The 23510-nt window shown below is 46.6% G+C and overlaps 1 protein-coding gene across 2 annotated transcripts; it reads right to left on the bottom strand.

Annotated features, from left to right (window-relative positions):
• Positions 1-14369: 14369 nt before the first annotated feature.
• LOC123156278 (mucin-5AC) lies at positions 14370-22876 on the bottom strand. 2 transcript variants are annotated; one of them, XM_044574422.1, is made up of 8 exons: positions 22577-22876; positions 21631-21752; positions 21344-21542; positions 21064-21150; positions 18211-18579; positions 17188-17344; positions 15314-17002; positions 14370-15053 (listed from the first exon to the last, which is right to left on the bottom strand). In XM_044574422.1, exons 2-7 carry the CDS (start codon positions 21702-21704, stop codon positions 15327-15329), a joined length of 2562 nt encoding a protein of 853 aa, XP_044430357.1. In that variant the 5' UTR covers positions 21705-21752; positions 22577-22876; the 3' UTR covers positions 14370-15053; positions 15314-15326. The 2 variants fall into 2 exon arrangements, with proteins under 2 accessions (XP_044430357.1, XP_044430358.1); XM_044574423.1 differs by having other exon boundaries at positions 21631-21741; positions 22577-22803.
• Between the last annotated feature and the right edge of the window lie 634 nt (positions 22877-23510).

Below are 23510 nucleotides of genomic sequence, written 5' to 3'. Positions count from 1 at the left end.
CTGTGGATAAGAAAAAAAGAAAAAGGGGAAAAAAGGATGACACACTTGGGAGTCCCTGGTGTGATTAAGCCGCATTCTGGGCCTGTCGTGGTCATGCCCCTCCCCCTATGCCCACGGTATCTCCAGAGCGTAATGATGTACGTGAAGTACCGGTCTTGATATTTTGTGAGGGCTGGGGTTGGGGCCGCATTGCTACGCATGCTCGGAACGTGCCAGGTGGTCTTGTTGTAGGTTACTCCGGGCGCGTTTAGCCGTGTCCGGTCGCTTAACGGCCGGACTCGAGAATTGCCTTAAGAGGCTGCTCTGTACTTCTGCCGCGAGAGCCGCTGTGTGTTCCTCCGTTCAGAGGGAGCGTTCAGTGTTTCCGTTGACCGTGATGACTCCTCGAGGGCCTGGCATTTTGAGCTTGAGGTATGCGTAGTGAGGCACCGCGTTGAACTTTGCAAACGCGGTCCATCCGAGCAGAGCATGATAGCCGCTACAGAACGGAACTATGTCAAAGATTAACTCCTCGCTTCGGAAGTTATCCGGGGATCCGAAGACCACTTCCAGTGTAACTGAGCCTGTACAATTGGCCTCTACACCTGGTATGACGCCTTTAAAGTTCGTTTTTGTGTGTTTAATCCTTGAGGGGTCTATGCCCATCTTGCGCACTGTATCCTGATAAAGCAGGTTCAGGCTGCTGCCGCCGTCCATCGGGACTCTGGTGAGGTGAAATCCATCGACGATTGGGTCTAAAACCAATGCGGCGAATCCGCCATGGCGGATGCTGGTGGGGTGGTCCCTTCGATCAAAAGTGATCGGGCAGGAGGACCATGGGTTGAACTTCGGGGCGACTAGCTCCATCGCGTATACGTCCCTGAATGCACGCTTCCGCTCCCTCTTGGGTATGTGGGTTGCATATATCATGTTCACCGTCCGCACTTGTGGGGGGAAACCCTTCTGTCCTCTATTGTTCGGCGGTCGGGTCTCTTGCTCGTCATTGCTATGTAGCCCCTTGTCATTGTTTTCGGCAATTAGCTTGCCTGCCTGCTTGAATACCCAACAGTCCCTGTTGGTGTGATTAGCTGGCTTTTCGGGGGTGCCGTGTATCTGGCACGAGCGGTCGAGTATTCGGTCCAAATTGGACGGACCCGGAGTAGTTCTTTTGAATGGCTTCTTCCGCTGACCGGGTTTGGAGCCTCTGAATCCGGCATTAACTGTCGTATCCTCAGTATTGTCGCCGTTAATGCGGCGTTTGTGCTTGTTGCGACGCGACCTGCCGTTGCGGTCCTTAGTATCCGGACTGCCAGAATTTTTGCTGAGGTTGTTGCTGCGGGCTAGCCAGCTGTCCTCTCCCACGCAGAAGCGGGTCATGAGTGATGTGAGGGCTGCCATGGATTTCGGCTTTTCCTGTCCCAGGTGCTGGGCAAGCCACTCGTCGCGGATGTTATGTTTGAAGTCCGCGAGGGCCTCCGCATCCGGACAGTCGACGATTTGATTTTTCTTAGTTAAGAACCGTGTCCAGAATTGTCTGGCCGATTCGTCTGGCTGCTGAATTATATGGCTTAGGTCGTCAGCGTCTGGTGGTCGCACATACGTGCCCTGGAAGTTATCGAGGAATGCGGCTTCCAGGTCCTCCCAACACCGAATTGATTCTGCTGGCAAGCTGTTAAGCCAATGCCGAGCTGGTCCTTTAAGGTTGAGTGGGAGGTATTTGATGGCGTGAAGATCATCACCGCGGGCCATGTGGATATGAAGGAGATAATCTTCGATCCAAACCGCGGGGTCTGTTATGCCATCATAGGATTCAATATTCACGGGTTTAAACCCTTCGGGGATTTGATGATCCATTACTTCATCTGTGAAGTATAGTGGGTGTGCGGCGCCTCTGTATTGGGCTATATCACGACGTAGCTCAAACGAGCTTTGTCTACTGTGTTCGGCCCGGCTGAACTTGATGTGTCCGGCGCGACGGTTGTTGTCGCGTATCATGGGGTGCCCACGCGATCTGTAGATCGATCTTGATTGTCTTGCCTTATCCTCCAATATATCTCGCAAGTCTGGAGCGTTCCCCTGTGGCTTTGTGCTTTTCGAGCGATGCCGGGGTACGGTTTTAGTGTAGGGCCTAGAGGCCTCTCTGTCGCGGCCACGGGGTGGTCGGTCAGCCGTATTGTGCGCTGGTGATGCAGGTTTATATGCCTCCTCCTCTAATCAGGGGAGCAGCTTGCATTTGGGGTAGCTTTTGGAGGGGCGTTCGAGTTCATGCTCTTCGGCCGCAAGGACTTCGGTCCATCTGTTGGCTAGCAGATCTTGATCAGCTCTAAGCTGTTGCTGCTTTTTCTTGAGGCTGCTTGCCGTGGCCATAAGCCTACGTTTAAAACGCTCTTGTTCGATGGGATCCTCAGGTACGACGAATTCGTTGTCGTCGAGGCTTGCCTCGTCTCCGGAGGGAGGCATGTAATTATCATCCTCTACCTCTTCGTCTTCCGCTCTCTCATGAGGGCTGGCTTCTCCGTCCTCCTGTGCTGAATCTTGCTGGAGGGGGTTGTCTTTGGCACTGTCTGGGGTTTTATTATCTCCGGTGCTGGAATCTCCATTCTTGCTGTGGTGGGATTTAGAGCGGCGCCGCTGACGCCGGCGCTTAGGCTGTTTCTTGGAGGGGTCTTCCCCCGCTGTTCCCTCTCCATTCCCATCCTTTGGGATATCCACCATGTATATATCGTATGACGAGGTGGCTTTCCAGTGCCCAGTAGGCGCTGGTTCTTGGTCGTCTCCGGCATCGTCGTCCATACCGTCGATGTCTTCGGAGTCGAAGTCTAGCATGTCGGTTAGATCGTCGACAGTGGCTACTAAGTGGGTGGTGGGTGGGCTTTGAATTTCTTCGCTGTCCGCATCCCAACCGTCCTGACCGCAGTTCGGCCAGGGCTCTCCTGATAATGAGAGATACTTTAGCAAATTCAGGATGTCGCCGAAAGGTGAGTGTTGAAAGATGTCCGCAGCGGTGAACTCCATGATCGGCGCCCAATCGGATTCGATTGAAGGGGGTGCGGGAGGTTCGGAGTCCGGCGAGGAGTCCGGAGCCTCGGAGTCACGAGTTTCACAAGGGACAAGGTCAATATTCTGCTCTATCGCCGTAGAGGTTGCAGCCCCCGAGGCGGTGTCTAGCCACCCGTCCTTGATCTGCGCAGCCGGCTCCGAATTAAGGGTCGAAGCGGACTCATGTGCGGCCTCCAGGGCACTGTCCGGCAGCAAAGCTAAATCATGCCCATCGTGACAGTGCGGCGCGCTCGGCAGTGGCTCGAATCCATCGAAGATCAAGTCTCCGCGGATGTCAGCCGTGAAGTTCAGACTTACAAATCTGACCTGACGGCCAGGAGCGTAGCTTTCGATCTGCTCCAGATGGCCAAGCGAATTGGCCCGCAGTGCAAAGCCGCCGAATACGAAGATCTGTCCGGGGAGAAAGGTCTCACCCTGGACCGCATCGTTGTTGTTGATGATCGAAGGAGCCATCGAGCCTATCGGTGACGACACAGAGGAACTCTCAATGAAAGCACCAATGTCGGTGTCAAAACCGGCGGATCTCGGGTAGGGGGTCCCGAACTGTGCGTCTAGGCGGATGGTAACATGAGACAAGGGACACGATGTTTTTACCCAGGTTCGGGCCCTCTCGATGGAGGTAAAACCCTACTCCTGCTTGATTGATATTGATGATATGGGTAGTACAAGAGTGGATCTACCACGAGATCAAGGAGGCTAAACCCTAGAAGCTAGCCTATGGTATGATTGTTGTTCTTCTGTCCTATGGACTAAAACCCTCCGGTTTATATAGACACCGGAGAGGGCTAGGGTTACACAGAGTCGGTTACAATGGTAGGAGATCTACATATCCGTATCGCCAAGCTTGCCTTCCACGCCAAGGAAAGTCCCATTCGGACACGGGACGAAGTCTTCAATCTTGTATCTTCATAGTCTTGGAGTCCGGCCGATGATGATAGTTCGGCTATCCGGACACCCCCTAGTCCAGGACTCCCTCACTGGCCCTCGCCCCGGGTGTATTGAAGAGGTCCGTCGACTCATAAACCGAGGGCAGATGACTCTGGTTCTTTCTCCTCAAGACTTCGTTTGAAGCGTTCTGATCCACCATAAGCCGGTATGAATCTGCTTGAATCTACTGCGCTTGGGCGTTCAAAACGGCCTGTTCTGCAGCCATCCTGGCGTTTTCCGCTGCCAAGTCTGCCTTAGGTTGCGCAATCTCATCACGTAATTTAGCCACTTCCACCTTATGTTGTTCCTGGTTGTCTGGGGTTACATCAACCTCCATCAGACTCGCCAGAGCTTCTAACAGATCTGTCAAAACTTGAGCTGGCGGGCGAGCTGACCCGCCAGCGCCTGCCGCCGTCACCGCCACTGCACTAGAAGTCATAGCCGCCGCGGTTGTCGAACCAAGAACTGGCTGGGTGCCAACCATGAAGATCGCCACCCTGTTTGGCGGCTCACGAGGGTCAGGAATATTGTCGCCATTAGAACAGCCCCCAAGCCGTCTATCTTGTAGATGATACATTGAGTTAGTCTCGCCCGTGGATGACTCATCATTAGAGTAGATGGCCGTCTCACCGCCAGACACAGAGCCTTCCAACTCAGCCCCATGGGTGAACCCAACGAAGACACGCTTCACGGCGGGTTGAACTTGGGCGGGTCGTGCACACTGAGCCGTCTCGATGATGTCGGTGCAGATGTCCGGCTCAGGGCCCGGTTCGTTGATCTTGCCGATGAAGACGTGGATTCCGCTGAAGGGGGGCCGGTACCCGTACTCAATTGAGCCGGCCTCGGGGGCCCGGCCTGCATCATCGATGTAGAGCTTGCCGCGACGACTCTTGGTCATCCGACCAACAGCGTATCCCTTGATCCCCTCGAAGCTGCCCTTCAAGAACTCAAAACCACCGTGCGCAGGCCCCACAGTGGGCGCCAACTGTCATGGAAGTGTCACGGCAGATGTCCTCATCGAAGGACTTAGTTGTGGAGCCATTGCGACGAGGTTAGCTTAAAGGGGTTAAACGGGACAAAGGACACGAGGAGTTTATACTGGTTCGGCCCCTTGCGGTGAAGGTAAAAGCCTAATCTAGTTTGAGGTGGTATTGCTAGGGTTTCGATTACTGGGGAGCGAATACGCTTTGCCCGGCTTTCGATCTGTTGTTTCTTGCCCTAAGCCGCTGCCGGGTTGTCCCCTTATATACATGGGTTGATGCCCTGCAGCCTACAGAGTCCCGGCCGGCTCATACAAACGTGTCCCGCTCGGTGACTTATCTTACATGCCTTATAATACAAGTTACATATACATGGCGGCTTATACTCATGGGCCTTAAGCCGCCTCTCAGTTTGGGCCCTTTAACAGGCCTACTTCATGAACCGCCACCTTCACATACTCATGGGCTTTGTCTAGATGAACCGCCATTAGGATAACCTGGCCCCTCCTGGGTGGGTCATATCCAATAGTCATATCCCCAACACGAAGGAATATGTATTTGACATGAAGAAAGCAATAGCAATAAAACTGAACAATCAATATGCTAAGCTAATGGATGGGTCTTGTCCATCACATCATTCTCATAATGATGTGATCTCGTTCATCAAATGACAACACATGTCCATGGTTAGGAAACTTAACCATCTTTGATTAACGAGCTAGTCTAGTAGAGCTTACTAGGGACACGGTGTTTTGTCTATGTATCCACACATGTATCAAGTTTCCGGTTAAGACAATTCTAGCATGAATAATAAACATTTATCATGATATAAGGAAATATAAAATAACAACTTTATTATTGCCTCTAGGGCATATTTCCTTCACCCCCAGATCTCTTCCCGACTAAAAATAATTAATATGTTTTTTCTGGAACTTTTTCGTCTCTGGAAAATTATTTTCTTCTCTGGCCCTTATTTTGCTCTTGTGCTGCAGTGCTACTTGTGAGCTGCGTTGGGATTTCCTCGAAGAGTAGAGGATGATACATTATAGTAGAGATAAATATTTCACTAAGTTAAGAACCAATATTATCAATCTCGTAGGAGAACCAGGCAAAACCTCGTGAACAACACCTACACACAAAAGAACAAATACTTGCACCCAACGCGATCAAGGGGTTGTCAATCCCCTCGGCGGTTAATTGCAAAGATCAAATATGATAATGGTAGATAGATAAACAAGAACACAAAATAAAAGAATGGTAAATAAATTGCAGCGAGATATTTTTGGATTTTAATATATGGTAAAGGTAGACCCGGGGGCCATAGTTTTCAGTAGAGTCTTCTCTCTCGAACAAAAAGCATATGGTGGGTAAATAAATTACTGTTTGGCAATTGATAGAAAAGCACATAGTTATGATGATATTCAAGGCAATGATCATGTATATAGGCATCACGTCCGAGACAAGTAGACCGACTCCTGCCTGCATCTACTACTATTACTCCACACATCGACCGCTATCCAGCATGCATCTAGAGTATTAAGTTCATAAAGAACGGAGTAACGCCTTAAGCAAGATGACATGATGTAGACAAAGTAAATCCAACCAATATGAATAAACCCCATGGTTTTCCCCTTAATGGCAACAATACAAATACGTGTCTTGTCCCCTACTTTGTCACTGGGATATATATCACCGCAAGATTGAAGTCATTACAAAGCACATCTCCCATTGCAAGATAAATCAATCTAATTGGGCAAACCAAATGGATAGATCGGAGAGAAATAAAAAGCTATAACAATCATGCATAAAAGAGTTCAGAGAAAACTCAAATAATATTCATGAATAATCTGATCATAAACCCACAATTCATCGGATCCCAACAAACACACTGCAAAAAAAGATTATATCAAATAGATCTCCAAGAACATTGAGGAGAACATTGTATTGAATATCAAAGAGAGAGAATAAGCTATCTAGCTACTAGCTATGGACCCATAGGTCTGTGGTAACTACTCACACATCATCGAAAGGGCAGCAATGTTGCTTAATCAAGATTCCACAATAATAGATCTACCAACTAGGTGTGTGTCGTCCAAAACATCAACCTTGCCAGAACCTACATTAGAGATCTTGGAAAAATACAAACCATCATATCTGCCTAAGATTCAGATCTGCTTGGTTACAGGATATTACAGGCTCGGCATGTTTAAAAAAAGTTTGCAACACAAATCGACGAGATGATGTTGCGAGATCCTTGGTTAATGAACTGTGGTAACAAGCTCCAAAACATGAGCTGGCTTGCAAGATACATGCCCACATAGAAGTATTGCAACAAACACTAGCCAGCTCCGGTTGGGAACCACCACTGAGGATAACGGAATCTTGGACAAATCCATATGGTACCTTCAGGATTAGAACTTAGAACTTATTATCCTTGAGCAAATCAATCAGTGGCTTGGTGTGATAGGGAATACATATGAAATGGAGGTTGCAAATTTAACAGACCATATCATACTTCGCACGTGCATGACGACTTGGGATGATTCCAAATGAAACAAAACAACTTTCTCGAATTCACGGTGGCAACTTGTATCGAATGCACATGAAGTTGGAGGAAGTCACTTCTTACATCAAAACATCTACTTCATGAGTTGGCATGAATATAGTGCTAACACAAGTTTCCCAACAGTAGCTTAATGTTCAATACATATCATGGAGAAGATCAGGGTGTTGCCGATAGGCTCAACAACAACTCATCGAGATTTCCACGAGGATGGAAATCCACAATTATGTGAACAAGGTGATAGTGTTTGTCAGACCAAAAGATATAATGATTGGTGAGGAAAAAATATATTTTTTGGTTGCACGAAATGTTTGTGGCGTGCAAAGTATAGTACAAGTCGCTAGGTGAGTGATTATAGTAGTGGTGTTATCTATGTGGCACGTCATCAACACGTACAATACTGTTACATGGGGTCCAACGCCACCACTATTTTTTTAAATGGCGTCATATTAATAGCGTTGAGTGTCCACACCAGCAAAGCCGTTTTTGCCACACTACAGCTAGACTTTTCTGCACTGGTTTTTTTGAGGGGTAAAGCCAATTTATTCATCAAATTCCAGAGTGTGGGATACAAGTCGGGGCCTGGGGTTGGCCTAACCCAATGTGGCGCCCCGGACCTAACGATAGTGAAAAATTAGCAAGGTTATGTGCGTCTCTATTAGCCGCACGTCCTTCAAACATAAAATTACAAACGAAAAGAGAAGCTCTACTTCTAATCTCCTGAATTATTGCAGCGTTTCTTCCCATATGTGATTTTGAGATATCATTAACCACTTGCTTAGCATCAGAGGCGATGATCAGGTTATTCAGGTTGAGGTCTTCAGCTAGGGCAAGCGCTTCTCGACATGCAATAGTCTCCAAAATAGCTGGGTCGTCCACTCCCGCAATAACCAACGCTCAACTCCCCAGATAGTTGCCTTGTTGATCCCTACAGACCACAGCGGCTGATCCTCCCCTCCCAATTTTGACTCCAGCGTCAACGTGGATTTTAAACCAACCCGCAGGTGGAGCACGTGGCCTAACCTGAGCAGGGAGGGCGCCTCTTGCTGTGGGTTCCTTCTTATTTTCTAGCACCTCGAGTTCCTCTATAAATCTCCTGACAAATTCAGTTGTGGCCTGTGGAGTTTGAAAGATCCCCTCGTGAATTGCCTTCCGACGGGTCGTCCATATTGCCCATAGCGTAGCCGCTAGCAATACAAACTGATCATGTGAGAGGGTTTCCACGTAAATAGCCATTGCTCTGCTCTTGGTTCGGTGGTAGCAACTAGAGCTTGGGCAAGATCATCATCAACCAACGCCCACACACAATGTGACGAGGTGCAGTTTAGCAGAGAGTGCCTCCATGAATCTAATACTCCACACATCCCGCAAGCCGAACTGTCTGACATATGTCTATGAGCTCGAACATCTTCTGTTGGGAGGGACTGCCGTGATAATCGCCACAGGAACATTTTAACTTTCCCCGGCACCTTAGTGCTCCATAAGGTTTTCCACGATCCCTCTTCTGCTAATGTTGTTGATGAGCCGGCTGTATTTTCCAGCCAAGCCTCCCGACGCCGTCTAGTTTCCACTAGCATGCGATATGCTGACTTGACCGAGAGAACACCATTCCTTTCAAAGTTCCAACTCCAAAAATCATCGGTATTGCGTGTGCATAAAGGAATACTTAAGATGATCTTAGCATCCATTGCCATGAATACCTAGTTGACACGTTGAGCATCCCACGTGGCACTAGTGTTTTCAATCAGCTTAGCCACCCGAGTTGGTGGGTTGGCCACCCGGCATCCGTATGGACGCAACATCTCGTCCCTCGGTATCCAGGTGTCTGTCCAGATGTTGGTAGTTTCACTGCCTATGCGTCGGATGATACCTTGCTTTCGCACGTCCCGGCCTTCAACTATTGCTCGCCATAACTGACTTGGGTGACCGCCCAGATTTGCCCGCAATATATCTATGTCCAGGAAGTAGACGCTTTTCAGGATACGTGCACTGAGGGTTTCAGGATTCTGAAGGAGTCTGGCACGCCAGCATAGATAAGTTAAAAAGCTCGAAGTCCTTGAACCCGAGTCCCCCCATACCTTTTGGCTCTGTCATAGACTTCCAAGACACCCAGTGAGGTTTTCTCTTGCCTTCCTTCGAACCCCACCAGAATTTTCTTATGAGCATATTAAGATGTTCACACAAGTTCCTTGGTAACTTGAAGCAAGACATGGAGAAGACCGGTACAGCTTGTGCCACTGCTTTAACCAGCACCTCTTTACCCGCTATTGACATAGTATTCTCTAGCCAACCCTGCACTTTGCTCCACAAACAGTCCTTTAGATATTTGAAAGCCCCATTCTTTGAATTTCCTATGTCAGATGGCATGCCCAGATACTTCTCATTGAGTGTTTCATTTGGAACATTGAGAGAATCTTTGATCACTTCCCGAATGCTATCAAGAACACACTTACTGAAATAGATAGATGATTTCGCAAGGTTAATCCATTGGCCCGAAGCTTCACAGTAACTATTCAATACCAGGTTCACCTCTTCAGCACCAGCACTACTTGCCTTACAAAATAGCAGGCTGTCATCAGCAAATAACAAGTGACTTAGCCGGGGCGCCGTAGGTGCCACTTGTAAACCACTCAGATTGGATGACTCACTCTTGGATTTTAACAAGCATGACAGGCCCTCTGCTACAAGCAAGAACAAATAAGGACTGATTGGGTCCCCTTGTCTGATCCCTCTTGATGGTTCAAACTCCTCCAACTTATTACCATTGAATAGCACCGAGAACTTGACCGAAGTGACTAAGTTCATAACTATATTTACGCACCTTTTCGTGAAGCCCGGTTTCATCATCACCGCCCTCAGGTAGGGCCACTCAACTCTATCATATGCTTTCATCATGTCGAGCTTGAGTGCAAATGACTGGTGCTTCTTTGATTTGTTCCTCTTCATAAAATGGAGACACTCATAAGCTGTGATAATGTTATTAGTTATCAACCGTCCAGGAACAAATGTTGACTTTGCGTGGAACAAATGTCTGTATGGGGCATTCAAGGCATCATTCATTATATCAGTAACTTTGCGTGGGATGGTATCCAGCACCGGCCCCATGTTAGCTACCTCTTCTGACGTGTAAAGATTTTTGTAAAAAGACGTCACCATAGTCTCCATCTCCATCACATTCTCTGTCAACGAACCATCAGGGCGCTGCAATTCTTTGATTTGTTTTTTCCTTCTTCGCCTACTAGCCCGCAGGTGAAAAAAGCAGGTGTTTTTATCACCGTGGATCAACCAGTCAACACGAGCACACTGTCTCCAGAGTATCTCCTCTCGATGGAACAGTTCAACAAGCCAGTCAGTTATTTTTGTCTCTTCTCTGGTCGGCCCTGATCGTCCTGGTATTGCGCGGAGGATCTGTAGCTTTGTTTTTACTACACTAATTTCCTGTCGCACGCTTCCAAAATGCACTCGATCCCAGGTGGATAGCTCTCCTGACAGGTCCTGTAGCTTTGTCTTGACCTGCTGCACAGATTCGCCTGGCGCCGCTGCCCACTGGTTGCCCACCACCGAACCTAGCGAGGAGTCACGTTCCCAACAGACCTCATATTTAAATGATTTAGGGCCCCTCCTGCATGCATGCATTTCTTGCAGCGTAAGTAACAGAGCTACGTGATCCGAACTTGCTGCTGCTAGATGCTTAACTTCTGCTGTCGGAAACACAAGTAACCACTCCGGCGTTGCTATAGCTCTATCCAATCTCACTCTTGTGAATGATCCTCTGGCAACTTTTTTCTCAAACGTCCAGCTCTGCCCCTTGTATCCAATGTCAGTAAGGCTGCAGGTGTCCAATGCATCTCGGAACAGATCCATCTGTGCTTGGCTCCTCGCGCCCACTCCATCGTGCTCGTGGCCATGTAGCACTTCGTTGAAGTCACCAACGACAACCCAAGGGTGATTATGGCATTAGCAATGCCACGCATCATATCCCAGGTTTTATATATTTCTTGCGTTTGTGCTTCTCCATAGACAAACGTGATCCGAGTTTGCACTGGAACTAATTCTTTCACAAGTACATCAATATGATACTCTGAATAACCAAGAATTTCCAACTTTATTGCTTCATTCCAGAAAATACCAAGACCACCACTTCTACCTCTACTGTTTACAGCAAAACTCTTTTCAAAGCCTAAAGATCCTACCATACTCTCAACACGTGAGCCCTCTATTTGGGTTTCTAAGATGCATACAATAAAGGGGCATGTTGCCTCGAGAGATCTCGAATCTCTCGAACTGTCGCGGGTTTGCCAGCCCCGCAGCAGTTCCACACTAGGCAACTCATTGCGCAAGGCACGACCCCACGGGGAGGCCCGCCAAACGCGCATCAGAAGTTTTGTTTGGAGCTGTGCACTTTGTGTTAGTAGGATCACTTGAACTTGGCTTGTTTCTCTTCGGTTCTTGCTTCGAAGAGGGGCTCTCTGGAGCTTTCACTGGTGGCAAGAGAAGAGCTTTGTTTCCCTGGGTTGATGGCGGGGGTCCGATGGGCTTACTCCACTGAGGAGTGCCTAACATCCCCCTCTTCCTGCTCAGATCAGCGTCCTCCATAGTAACATCATCTTGGCGGTCATCTGACTCCATGAACTCCTCTGAATGATTGTCATTTGCAGCACCACGTCCTCGGCGACCGCCGGATCGTCCACGACCTCTGCCACCTCTGTTACCTCGTCCTTCACTAGGGCCATGGCCCGGTCCCCTGAACCAGCTTGCTTTCAGGTCCTTAAAAACTAGGGGTTTAGGTGCCCAAACACCATCACCACACTCCTTAAACAGATGCCCCAAGTAGCCACATACCGCACACCAATCAGGGAGCCTCTCGAATTTTACACGAAAGATCACCCGTTGCATCACATCTCTTCTTGATAACTAGTGAGACTACATTCTTTAGTGGTTTTGTGACATCAATCTTCACCCTCACACGAGCAAAGTTTCCCTCAAAGTCTTGGGACTTGGACTCAGCATAGATGAATTCACCAACCGTCGCCGAAAGCGCTTTAATCTTGGGGAAGAAACCATCTGGGAGATCGTGAATTTGCATCCATATGTCTAGCTTGGTGAGATCTATCATCGAGGGTTTAGTGAAACCATCATAGGGTGCCAAGACCACCGCTTTCCCTTTGAAAGTCCACGAGCCCTCCTCCATAACGCATTCCCAATCGCCGAGGCACGCAAACTGCAACGTATACAGATTATCCTCCAGCGGCCTGATTTTCACTTCCTTTGCCAGATCCCATGCAACCCTCATATTCTTGTAGAACCAATACTGGCTATAGTGCTTTTCAGTGTGAACCCTAGCCAGGGCCATCCAACGAGTCGCTTCTACCGGAAGTTCATCGTCCTCCACCGCGACATCCTGGAGATCGTCTTCTTTCAAGCCCAACTCTTCCATCATTGCTGCCAGATCCGTATCTGCCGCACCCGAGGATGCGCCATCTTCCATAGTTCTCTTGCTCGAAGAAACCAGGTCCACGAGCGGTAGTGTCCCCATCGCTTCGTCCACTCCTGCCATGGTCAGGGCCTGACCCCCGATCGCCGGCAGAGGGAGGAAGGCGGGGTAGATCAAGGTCTCTACAGCGGGGAGAAAAGTCGTCGCCGCCTAGAGTAGGAAAACCCTAATGAGAGGGGATACTTTTCTGCACCGGTGGTGGCCTCACCTTGTGAGTCTAATTGGAGGCGCTGGGACAACACCACGGTGATGTACATGACCTAAAATGTACTAGCCAACGTGGAGGGGTTTCTTTCCCATCCTCTTCTCTAATACTCCGTCCGTTTCTTTATGTAAGGTGTGTTTGTTTTTCCAAAAATGAAACAAGTGCATATTTGACCAAGTTTTTAGTAAAATATATCAATATCCACAATACAAAATTTATATCATTTGATCCATCATGAAAAATAGTTCCATATATTATTCTTTTAGGTTGACTTGCATGAAAACCAATACACCTCATATTCTGGAATAGAGGGAGTATACAGTACGAACAATATTCGAGGAAAAAAATTATACATCCAGGAGATCCCTTGCAGTAGAAAGAGATCGTGCGATAAAACATGCCTCTCCAGGGATCGTGCGAACAATATTGCCCAGGTCGCTACAGTTACAGATTACAGTGTAATCGGTGAAGATAGCACATGCCTCTCCAGGGACCAGGCTCTAGTCTCATAAAAATAGCTGCGTCTTCGAAATTAGTTATCTAAATTACTGTTCTTTTCCCTAAACCAGTGGTACATGTGCTAGGTAGCATAGCATTGATAAATGATAATACAAAGAATTTTCTTTGCTCCAGACTGAACAATACAATCATCCTAAGGTAGCATAGCATTGATCTTTTGTGCATGCCTACAGTTTAGTTACAAACATACAATCATCCTAAGAAAGAGAAACACTTAAGTTTGAGAACTAATAATTCAAAATAAGTTGGTTTTGCTTCGACCTTTTGGAATATCACTTCCTAAAATGCAAGACATGACTAATTTAGCAACTTCCAGGGTACTCCAAAATCGTTGAAGGATGATGCACCACCTGCAACACATCTTAACCAAAAAAAAATGCCCCATTTTTGTGACAAAATGTACAATACCTACAAGTGCATAACTGCATATCTATTCTGGAAACTACGAAGTGTTCCAATAATATTACCTTAGAACATATATACCGCACGTAATAAACATGAACAGGTATGGAGACATTCTAGAAAGATTCAGCAAACTAAGGTTTCAAGAAGAGCATCACACACTGTTAGGCAACAAAATATACATAGATTCAATATGGCCTCACACGTACGAAAACTAATACTTCACTTGACTACTAAAGATTTCTCGTCTCTAAATTATGATTAAAAGAAGACCCAAAAGAACTCCACATATGTTCAGAACTGCTGACATAAGAAAAATAAAAGCAAAGTTCCATCTTGTGCCTATCAGTTCTTATGAACAAACATAGATGTGCATCACAATTGCAACCAAAACCTCCTCACCCCATTATAATGTGTGTCGATGAAATAGTACCATGATCTGAATTTATATTAGCAAGCACGTGCCGATGAAATAGTAACATGATCTGAATTTATATTAGCAAGCACCTGCTATACCTCGATGCAAGACCAGTCATGTGGGTAATCACATAGACATCTCATTTTCGTTAATTATAAGCGCTAGTGCTCTAGTACACGCTGGGGGCTCCTCTGTACTCTGACGTCTGAGCTATGGACACCAATTTGCGGGTGTGTGGCGGGCTCCCGCACTAATCCTGGTGGAGTGTGGCGGCAACACGCGAATGCCTGCATCTTGTGCTGGCGCCCGCTTTGTGGCGGGCAACCGCCACCCACCCCGCTTGCAGCCTGATACACACATCTTCTGTTACCAATAACAGCTAATCCAACAATCAGTTCATGCACTGGAGGAAATCTCCTCACGTCAAAACAACTCCAGTTTCAGAGGCAGCATATGCAGAGGGAACGAACATCTTGAGGTGCCATTGTCAATCCCCACTGTCCACACTGATACAACAACAAGTCAGGTCAGATCCTAAAAAAGGGGCAACTGCGATTGCAAACTGAGGCTCTTAATACCCCTAACAATTTAGTTCTGCTAACTACTAGTGGTACTCTAAAGATAACATCAATAAAACCTAATGTATTCCTCAGGAACTTGGTTCAGAAAAGAATGGAGTAATCACAGGGGGAGAGAAGCGATAATGATGTTTATGAGTGTGAGACACTATTCACATTGTCCCTAGGAGCATTGTTACAGCATTTACCATGTTCGCCTGGCTATTGGCTGGCAGGTGGATTCCCCTTGCTAGCCCCATTCACCACTGGGGTATATTGGCGACTGGCTGGTGTTCCGGTGCCGGTAAGCGAGTTCCTGCCTGGTGGAGTTCCAGCACTGGGAGCCGGGTTCCTGACTGGTGGTGTTCCAGTGCCAGGAGCCGCAGTCCTGACTGGTGGTGTTGCAGTGCCGGTAAGCGAGTTCCTGGCTGGTGGTGTTCCAGTGCCGGTAAGCAAGCTCCTGGCTGGTGTTATTCCAGTGCCAGGAGCCGCATTCCTGGCTGGTGCTCCGGTGGCAGGAGCCATATTTTTAGCTAGTGTTCCGGTGGCTGGAACCGCATTCCTAACTGGTGTTCCGGCACCGGGAGACATATTCTTGGCTGGTGTTCCAACGCCCGGAGCCGCATTCCTGGCTGGTGTTCCAACCCCCGGAGCCGCATTCCTGGCTGGTGTTCCGACGCCAGGAGCCGCATTCCTGGCCAGTGCACTACTATTTGAGCTCATAGCATGCTGCTTCTGGGCCATAATTTCTTGGCACCTATTTTGTTTGCCTGTGGTGCCTGGGCCAGGTGGCTTCCGATATATTGCTTTACTCAGCACACCAGCATTGCCTGTGCCAACAAGGCCACTAGAGGTGACTGTTGATGGAAAGGTCGCCCCATGTGAAGCTAGAGTTTTGGTCTTCTTCACGGTTGCTGGTGCTCTAGCAGACGCAGGGATGCTTTTCACAACTGTGGGTTGCTGTTTCTTCTGGCTGGGAATAGCACCTTGAGCTCCAGGAGCAATTTTGACACCTTTGCTCTTATCCAAACAATCTGTAGTCAAGCATCCTTGGGCAACAAAGCGATCGAACTCCAGCATGTCGGCATCCTTGGGATCTATGCTCTCCTCAGCTTTGGGGTCTATCATCTCATACTGCTTCACTATCTCTGGCTGCTTCACCATCTCCGGCTGCTTCACGTCTTCAGGAAACAAGTCCTCCATCGTGACTGCACAAAATGTAGAGTCGTCGTCCATCTCCATATTGTCGCATGGGCCAGACACTGGTGTGGTGCTCAATGCTCTATCAGGTTCCAACAAATGTGCACTAGCAGATTGTTCAGGGGGGTTAACTCCTGCAACTTCTGACACAACATTAACTTGCTCAATTGACTGTGTTATCAAAACCGGAGGAGATGGTGTAGGGGCACTGCAGTTTGGAAGTTCTGGGTGTTCAGCACTACCAGGCTGTGTTCCAGGCTCACCAGCCATAGTGGATGCTTTAGAGCTTGTAGAAGTTTTTGAAGATCCTTTTCCTCGAGGTCTTATGTGCTTAGCTTTCGGGGTTATGTGCACAGCTTGCGAGGATTGTGCAGCTTTCAATAAATCGGTGGCGATGCTTGCTGGGGCGATTCGTCCACCAGCAGCAATAGCTGCAGCTTGTATCGAGGAAGGAGCATTTGTAGGATTTGCTTGTGCATTTTGCTTCTTAGAGCTATTTTGTGACTTGTTTGAAGTATTTGACACTTTTGAGGCTGCAGCTTGAGCAGGAGCTGGTTGCACCCGAGGAAGTGGAATCTGCCCTTGTGCTGGCGCTGGTACTGGCAACGGGAATGATGAAGAGGATGTTGCACATTTTAACTCAGGTGCCGCAGCAACGAATACTGGAGCAGGATGTTGAGCGCTTTGTTGTGAAGCTCCTACATGAAAAGGCTAGAATGAGCACAAAAGGCTAGCACAAGGCACAACAAAGATGCCAGAGCGGATTTACATCTCAGGTATACAACGAAGCTATAGAACAATGTTTGGCTTGTTGATACTTCAGTAAAGAAGCATTATTCTAAATGAGAGCTGTACTGACAATGTATAAGAATTTTATTAGTACCTAATCTTAATGTAGAGAATCCACCAGGCTTCCCCATAGGCATATCAAGAGCCATAGAGAATGCCTTTTGAGTAGCTTTTATATCAAACTCCGTGGTGACTGATTTAGCTTTAGCAAGCTTGGTTGTTCCTTGACGCCTGCAAATGACTGCCCATCTCTGAAAACAACAATACACATTACCTAATTACTCTACAGACAAATATGTACATGGAGACACATGGATGTCCCATCATGCTAATCATTATAGCACACAACAGTTATATGCGAATGAGAACTAAACAAACAGGCCAAGTAAGATTGAGATGGAACTTTTTCTAGGCATAGATCACAAGCAAAGCAACATAACTAGTGCGCCGCAGCCTGCAACACCACCCACGGTGCCTCCTGTGCGACCAGGAACCGGAGACGATTGGACACCTGATGCTTGCGTGCCCATTCACCAGGCAGACTTGGCACGAGGTCCTCTCTTGGCTACGCCTACTGGCACCGACGCCCGACCACGACGGCTCGCTCATGGATTGGTGGCTGCGCACTAAGGAATCCACACCGCCAGCGCTTCGCAAGGCGCTCAAATCTGTGGCGCTCTTGGTGCCGTGGATGGTTTGGAAGCATAGGAACGCGTGTGTTTTCGACCATGTGAGGCCTTCGCTGAATGAGCTTGTAGACAGGATCAAAGACGAGACCAGATGTTGGGCAAAGGCCGGAGCCCAAGGGCTCAGGGTCGTTTTGCCACCATCCTGGGATGTCCACTGAGGCCCCCTTGGCTGTGTAAAACTACCTCCTAGGAGGATGTATATTCCCCTTCCTTTCCAATGCAATGAAACGCAAAAGCCATTTGCGTTTTCTCGAAAAAAGAAGCACATGCATTTGCCTACTTACCTTGGCATATTTGCAAAGGCATGCTACAAATTTATTATAATTCGGGAAGACTAAGGAAAACCAAACGGATGTAAACAAGGATGAACTGCCGCACAATAATAGATGCTACTATGCAATTTACAAGATGACCATAGAGTTAGTTACCTGAGATAATTGAACATAAGTTCTTGTGCTATCGAAGTTATATTTACGCAGAATGTTCAGCCAATTTCCTTCACCACACTTATGTACACCATCCATTAAGTCTGCATCCTCCTTGTTGGACCATGCTTTAGGCTTCTTTGTCTTTTTATGAGGTCCATTCCATTCAAAAGGATCAGGAGATAACCCTGTATGGGATGCCTGTTTTGAGTTGGAAACTGGACCTGTACTATTTGTTAGACGATGGCTCTGAGCAAGCTGTTTGTCAGATGGAACACGCGGTATCTTCTCATTTGGAGTGTTTAGCAGAGGAACTTCTGAGTTAACACGATGACTAGAACCTTGCTCACGTGAAGGTCCATAGATTAAGATCTGCAATTTATATGATAGGATTATAAGTACCATTGTGCATACCTAAGATATGAAGAAATTGTAGTGCAAATATGCAACAGAGCAAATATTGCATGACATTCAACATAGTTGGTAATCAATACAAAATTGCTAACGAAATAAAGATTTGCCTTTTCCATACATGATGACTCGTTTACGTTGTTACTAACTGAAATGGAAGCTGTCATAAGAACTGTTATACTGACAAATCCTTGCGATTAGGATTTTTTATAACTAATCTGCCCAGCAATAGAAGACATTTGGGTGTAGACATGGTCCCTGAGTAGAACTGTGAGTATACTTGTTTTCAATTGCAATAAGAATCAAATACATTCATAACTAAAAGCAATTTCTGAGAAAAAATCTTTCATTGTTATTTTCATCTGTCTAATTTAATATTCAAAAAGATCTTCACTGCCAAAGAATAGAAGGTTTGACCGCACATATGATGTACTGCTACTCTTTCGTCACTAGAGGGGGCAAACATGATAGTCACCCTTTTGTAACTGGAGGGGGGGAACATCATGGCCCTTTTTGTCTTTCTGCGTATAAAGGTAAAGATTACGGACTCATAGTTGCAGTTGCAGAATTAGTAGATCAGACAGTTTTCTGTACACACTACTTTAAGTTTGTGAAACTTGAGAGGGTGAGCTCTGACCCTGTGAGGCATTATAGGAAGTCCATCTTATAAATCAAATAAAATGGACCTTTACACTCTCTAATAGAACAAGAAACTTAGATGAAACATACGAACTCTATCTTCATTGGCGAATACATATACTTATCTTACAGCCAAAACTGTTCACTATCCTATGATTTCTAGTGAAACACCATGCTTCATCTCCCATTTGATAACGAGGCATCAATCAAGCTTTTGAGCAGAGCCAACAATCAATCAGCCTTCGCTAGGCGCATACTGAAGAGCAAACTGCATCTGCAGCCCCAAAAGTATTGAAGGGGTGTCAAGTTAGTCCTAATTCTATTGAAGTGCACATTCCGGTCCCTATAGCACCTTAAGGGAGCATTTGGTTCTAAGGAAACCAGATTGAAAGGAATGTGAAAATTACTAGGAATATTAGCGTGGTAATGAGATAATTAGGAATATGGCATTACCGTTAAAGTTTTCAATGAATTCAAGATTGAGTTGTTTGGGTCATTGGTTGCAATAACCTGTTCATGAGATTATATTTTGTAGATTAATACTGATGTATTGCAAAGACCTGTTGTTGTTTTATTTCTTCATGTCCCTTTATGACAAAGACTTTCAGATTGACCGCTTTTGGGGCTAGTATTTTATTAACAAAAAACTTCTTCTTAGACTGGACTACTTATCAATGTAAGGCCGCTAGGTTTGACTTTAGAAACTTTTTACTCGGCTAGGAGGCTGTTCTTTCACTGCTGATGTGACTGCTTTTAGCGTAAATAAAGACACGCTGTGAAAGAATCTGTATCTTACTAACTTATACAGAATAAAACCCAAATTAGTGTACTAGGACTATTATCGATCTTCAACGAAAACTGGAGCTAGTGTTCAACAAGAAAGAACAATTCCAAAAAACAAGTAATTGTATGTTTAATTTAACAATGCAAACGTGAGAAGGAATTGGACACAAAACCCTTCACAAGATTATTACAATTCGATCACTATGTTTGAATCGAACTAATATTGAATGTCAAGTGTTTTTTAGGAAGAAAAATGAGGTATCGATGGATTCCGGATCAGGGGGTAATCCAAGATAGCCACCTGTTTCAAAAGGAATCATAATGCCCCAAAACAACTTGAATCGTATCATGGTATCTAGAGTCTAACTAACATTCCAAGTGGCTATGCCGAATGCGGTAATCAAACCAGATTGCCTCGTGATTTCCACTAATCTTTACAAGACTCCTGCAACCAAACACAGCCTAAAAGTGAGTCACCGCGGGTCCTGAGCAGCTCAGCTCAGCACGGGAGCACCCTTTGCGGCAAACTCCTGCCATGGCAGCATTCTGGCTGTGCGGCTGCGGTCAAAGCGTCACGAGTGCAGTCAGCACTGAGCTGGGTTGCTCAGGGCCCGCAGTGACTCACTTAAGGTACTATAAGATCGTAATAAAGGATCTATATGGACAAGCCAATAACCATATGGCATAGATAGCACGACATTAGATACTGGTTTGTGGTACAATAGGACACAATGGCCTTAAGCAGATGCCAAACAAAATTCTGTGCACATCTCGCACTCAATCCCAGATATGCTTGATCAAAGAATCATATACAAAAAATGCAATTACTAAATACATTGATGGCGTTTAAGTTCATATATCCGGGTTCTGGGTTCCTAATTAACGCAGATAAATGAGGCAAGGTGGGTGAAACAGAAAATTAGGCCTTTGGCATCCTAAATCCAAAAGGAGCATCTGATAAGTAAATGACCGTATCACCTACAATACAGACAGACATGCTTCTGACAAAACAAAATGTGGTACCTTCGCGAACCGGGAGGCCTCAGCTGCAGCTTCGTTGCTCGGCTTAGGAAAGGGTTCAATCTCACATTCCAAGTCGCTCTCATCACCCTGTCATCATCAATCAGGGCAACAGAAGTACCACAATACAGTTAGGAAAAGATAAGGTGACAGTAGAACAAACAGAATTTCTATATACCAACCTCTCAAGATCTAACAGTTCCTACAACGACGATACTGGCTAGAATACACAATTTTAAAGCTAGTCGAAATTAAATTGGCAGGATAAAGAAAGAGCACAAACCAGAGGCTGGGCGCCGATGTCCTCGGCGTTCTCGATGAAGTCATGTCGGTAGGCGATGTAGCGCCAAAGCATCTGGTACTCGCGGGCGGAGGTGATCCCCGTGGCTGTCTTGGCCACCAGCGCCCTCCAGTCGATGCTCCTTCTCTCCGCGTGCTGCGCCACCTCCTGAAGCACCGTCAGGATTGTCGCAGGCGAGTACCTGCAGCAAGATTGAGCGGCGCACTAAAACCCTAGGGCGGGCCCAGGAGAAGCGGCGAGTAGCGCGAAGGTTGAGGAGAAGGACCGACTTGTGGAGGATGAGGTACACCTCGTCCTCGGAGAGATCTCGCTTCCGCTTCCCCGCAGCTGCCGCCGCCACCATCTCGAAGTTTGTGACTCGTCAGCGCTTTGGCGGTTAACTGGGGGAATACTACAATAGAATATAATCAGCTCGTGGAATTATTATTATTTTAAAAAAGAGGCAAAAGTTTTGCCTGATTAATTTACGGAAAACCAGGCGAAAACCGCACAGACTTGCACAGTCATGTGAACTACTCCCAAACTATGGAGCCACAGGACCACAAAGGTAGACCAACAAACACACCCAACATAGAACCTCTGCAACCCCAAACACTTGGGTCACAACTTCACCAATGGAACTCCATCGCCCCCCTGCAAGTTGCAGCCTAGACTACTGTACCATGGAAGCACCTGCGCCTCCCCATTATCTTCATCTTTTTTCCATTGCACATGTCAGATTTCTTCTTGCGGATACCAGGGTGGAAAATCGAACACTGTGCATTTCATGCTTAGTCAAACACTGGTGGTACTTTGGCTGGTCACATGTAAATTGATGATTTGCTCCGACAGGTATGCACTAAAACAGATCATCAGCTTGCTAATACGTGTTACTGGCGCAGTACAGATCTCTAGTTATTTATTTTACTTGTACAGTCCCAGATGATAATATCTAAAACAATATCCTTTTTTTTCCATAGCCAAAAGCTACCATCGCTTGGTCCAAAGTTGCGAGCCATCAATGGGTTAATCGATTGTAGCAATTAGATATCACACCGTGCCTATTACATGCTGTTTTATCCAAGTGGGTAAACTGGTGGGTGTTCTCTTGCAAAGGCATGAACGCGTCTACTTGCTTCAGCCCAACAACAGCGGCTCCAATCAGCTCCAGTACTAATCTTGCAAAGGCATAAACTGAATCGAAGTCAGCGCATTGCCTAAGATGAGATTGAGTACCTGCTGGAACAGTGGCGCGATCCGGATGCAGGCAGACACCGCGCAGCAAGAACTGGTGGAGGGAGAGTCCCCCGCGTTGGCTACGTTGGCGGAGACCGATCGGCGGCGACACCCAGCGACGGCGGCGCAGACCTAGGTGGCGGCGGCCGTGAACAGGCTCTGAGAGGAGGGTTCGTGCGTGATGCTTGGGCCTGGTGGGCTTCTTTCCGAAATTATCCGACGGTTAGGAATGAACGGCTCGTCAAAATGCACCTATCTCGATCAACTCGACTAGACAAATGCAACCACGACAATTTATTCACATCTCTTCATTTTGTTCCTAATGTTATAGCTTCGTCAATAATCAAGACAAATATAGGCTACCCATACTTTCAACGAGCAGTCGAGCATCAAAAAGACAATCAAATATTGAAGCAAGGTGCTACTCCCTAAACTAAAATCTCGACAAGTTTTTTAAAGTGAAGGGACTACAACACATCAATTGAAATAAACCAGCCATAAGGCATAATGAAACGTGAAAGCAATGTATGACTCAAAGCCCACCTAACTATGCACCAGTGTGTCAAATTTTGAGTTATTATACCCTCATGCAAGTTCTTTTTGTCGTTTAGACAAAATAAAGGAGAAGCTTAATTTGTTAAAACATCCTTGCTGAATTTCAAGTTATTAAGATTCTAGAGATCTAAAGCTCGTGTTATGATATCAACTGTAACACTTCTGATTTCAAATTTCAACTCTAACTTGCGGTGCTACCACACTACTCTAAAAATAACCAAAATTTGGAAGAATTAGAAATTTTGACGGAGTTTCTTTTCTATATACCTATATACTGACTTCTGTAATGTAACACACTAGTAGAGATATTGCACAAGAAACAATAGTATATATTTAACAGTATCGAACAAATCCCAGTGGTTCTCCGAGAAATAAACTA

Source organism: Triticum aestivum, chromosome 7B, assembly GCF_018294505.1.
Source record: "Triticum aestivum cultivar Chinese Spring chromosome 7B, IWGSC CS RefSeq v2.1, whole genome shotgun sequence".
NCBI classification, from domain to species: domain Eukaryota; kingdom Viridiplantae; phylum Streptophyta; class Magnoliopsida; order Poales; family Poaceae; genus Triticum; species Triticum aestivum.
The sequence above is the reverse complement of the archived record's forward strand: the minus strand, read 5'-3'. Positions and strand labels throughout refer to the sequence as shown.

Bases quoted from the DNA above. Each gene is read 5' to 3' on its own strand.
- LOC123156278 (XM_044574422.1), bottom strand. From the start codon at position 21,704: ATGGTGGCGGCGGCAGCTGCGGGGAAGCGGAAGCGAGATCTCTCCGAG. The intron at 18,580-21,063 runs GTACCACATTTT...TATAAATTGCAG, and splicing joins AGGCCTCCCGGTTCGCGAAG to ATCTTAATCTATGGACCTTC. The intron at 17,003-17,187 runs GTACTAATAAAA...CTTTTCATGTAG, and splicing joins ATTCTCTACATTAAGATTAG to GAGCTTCACAACAAAGCGCT.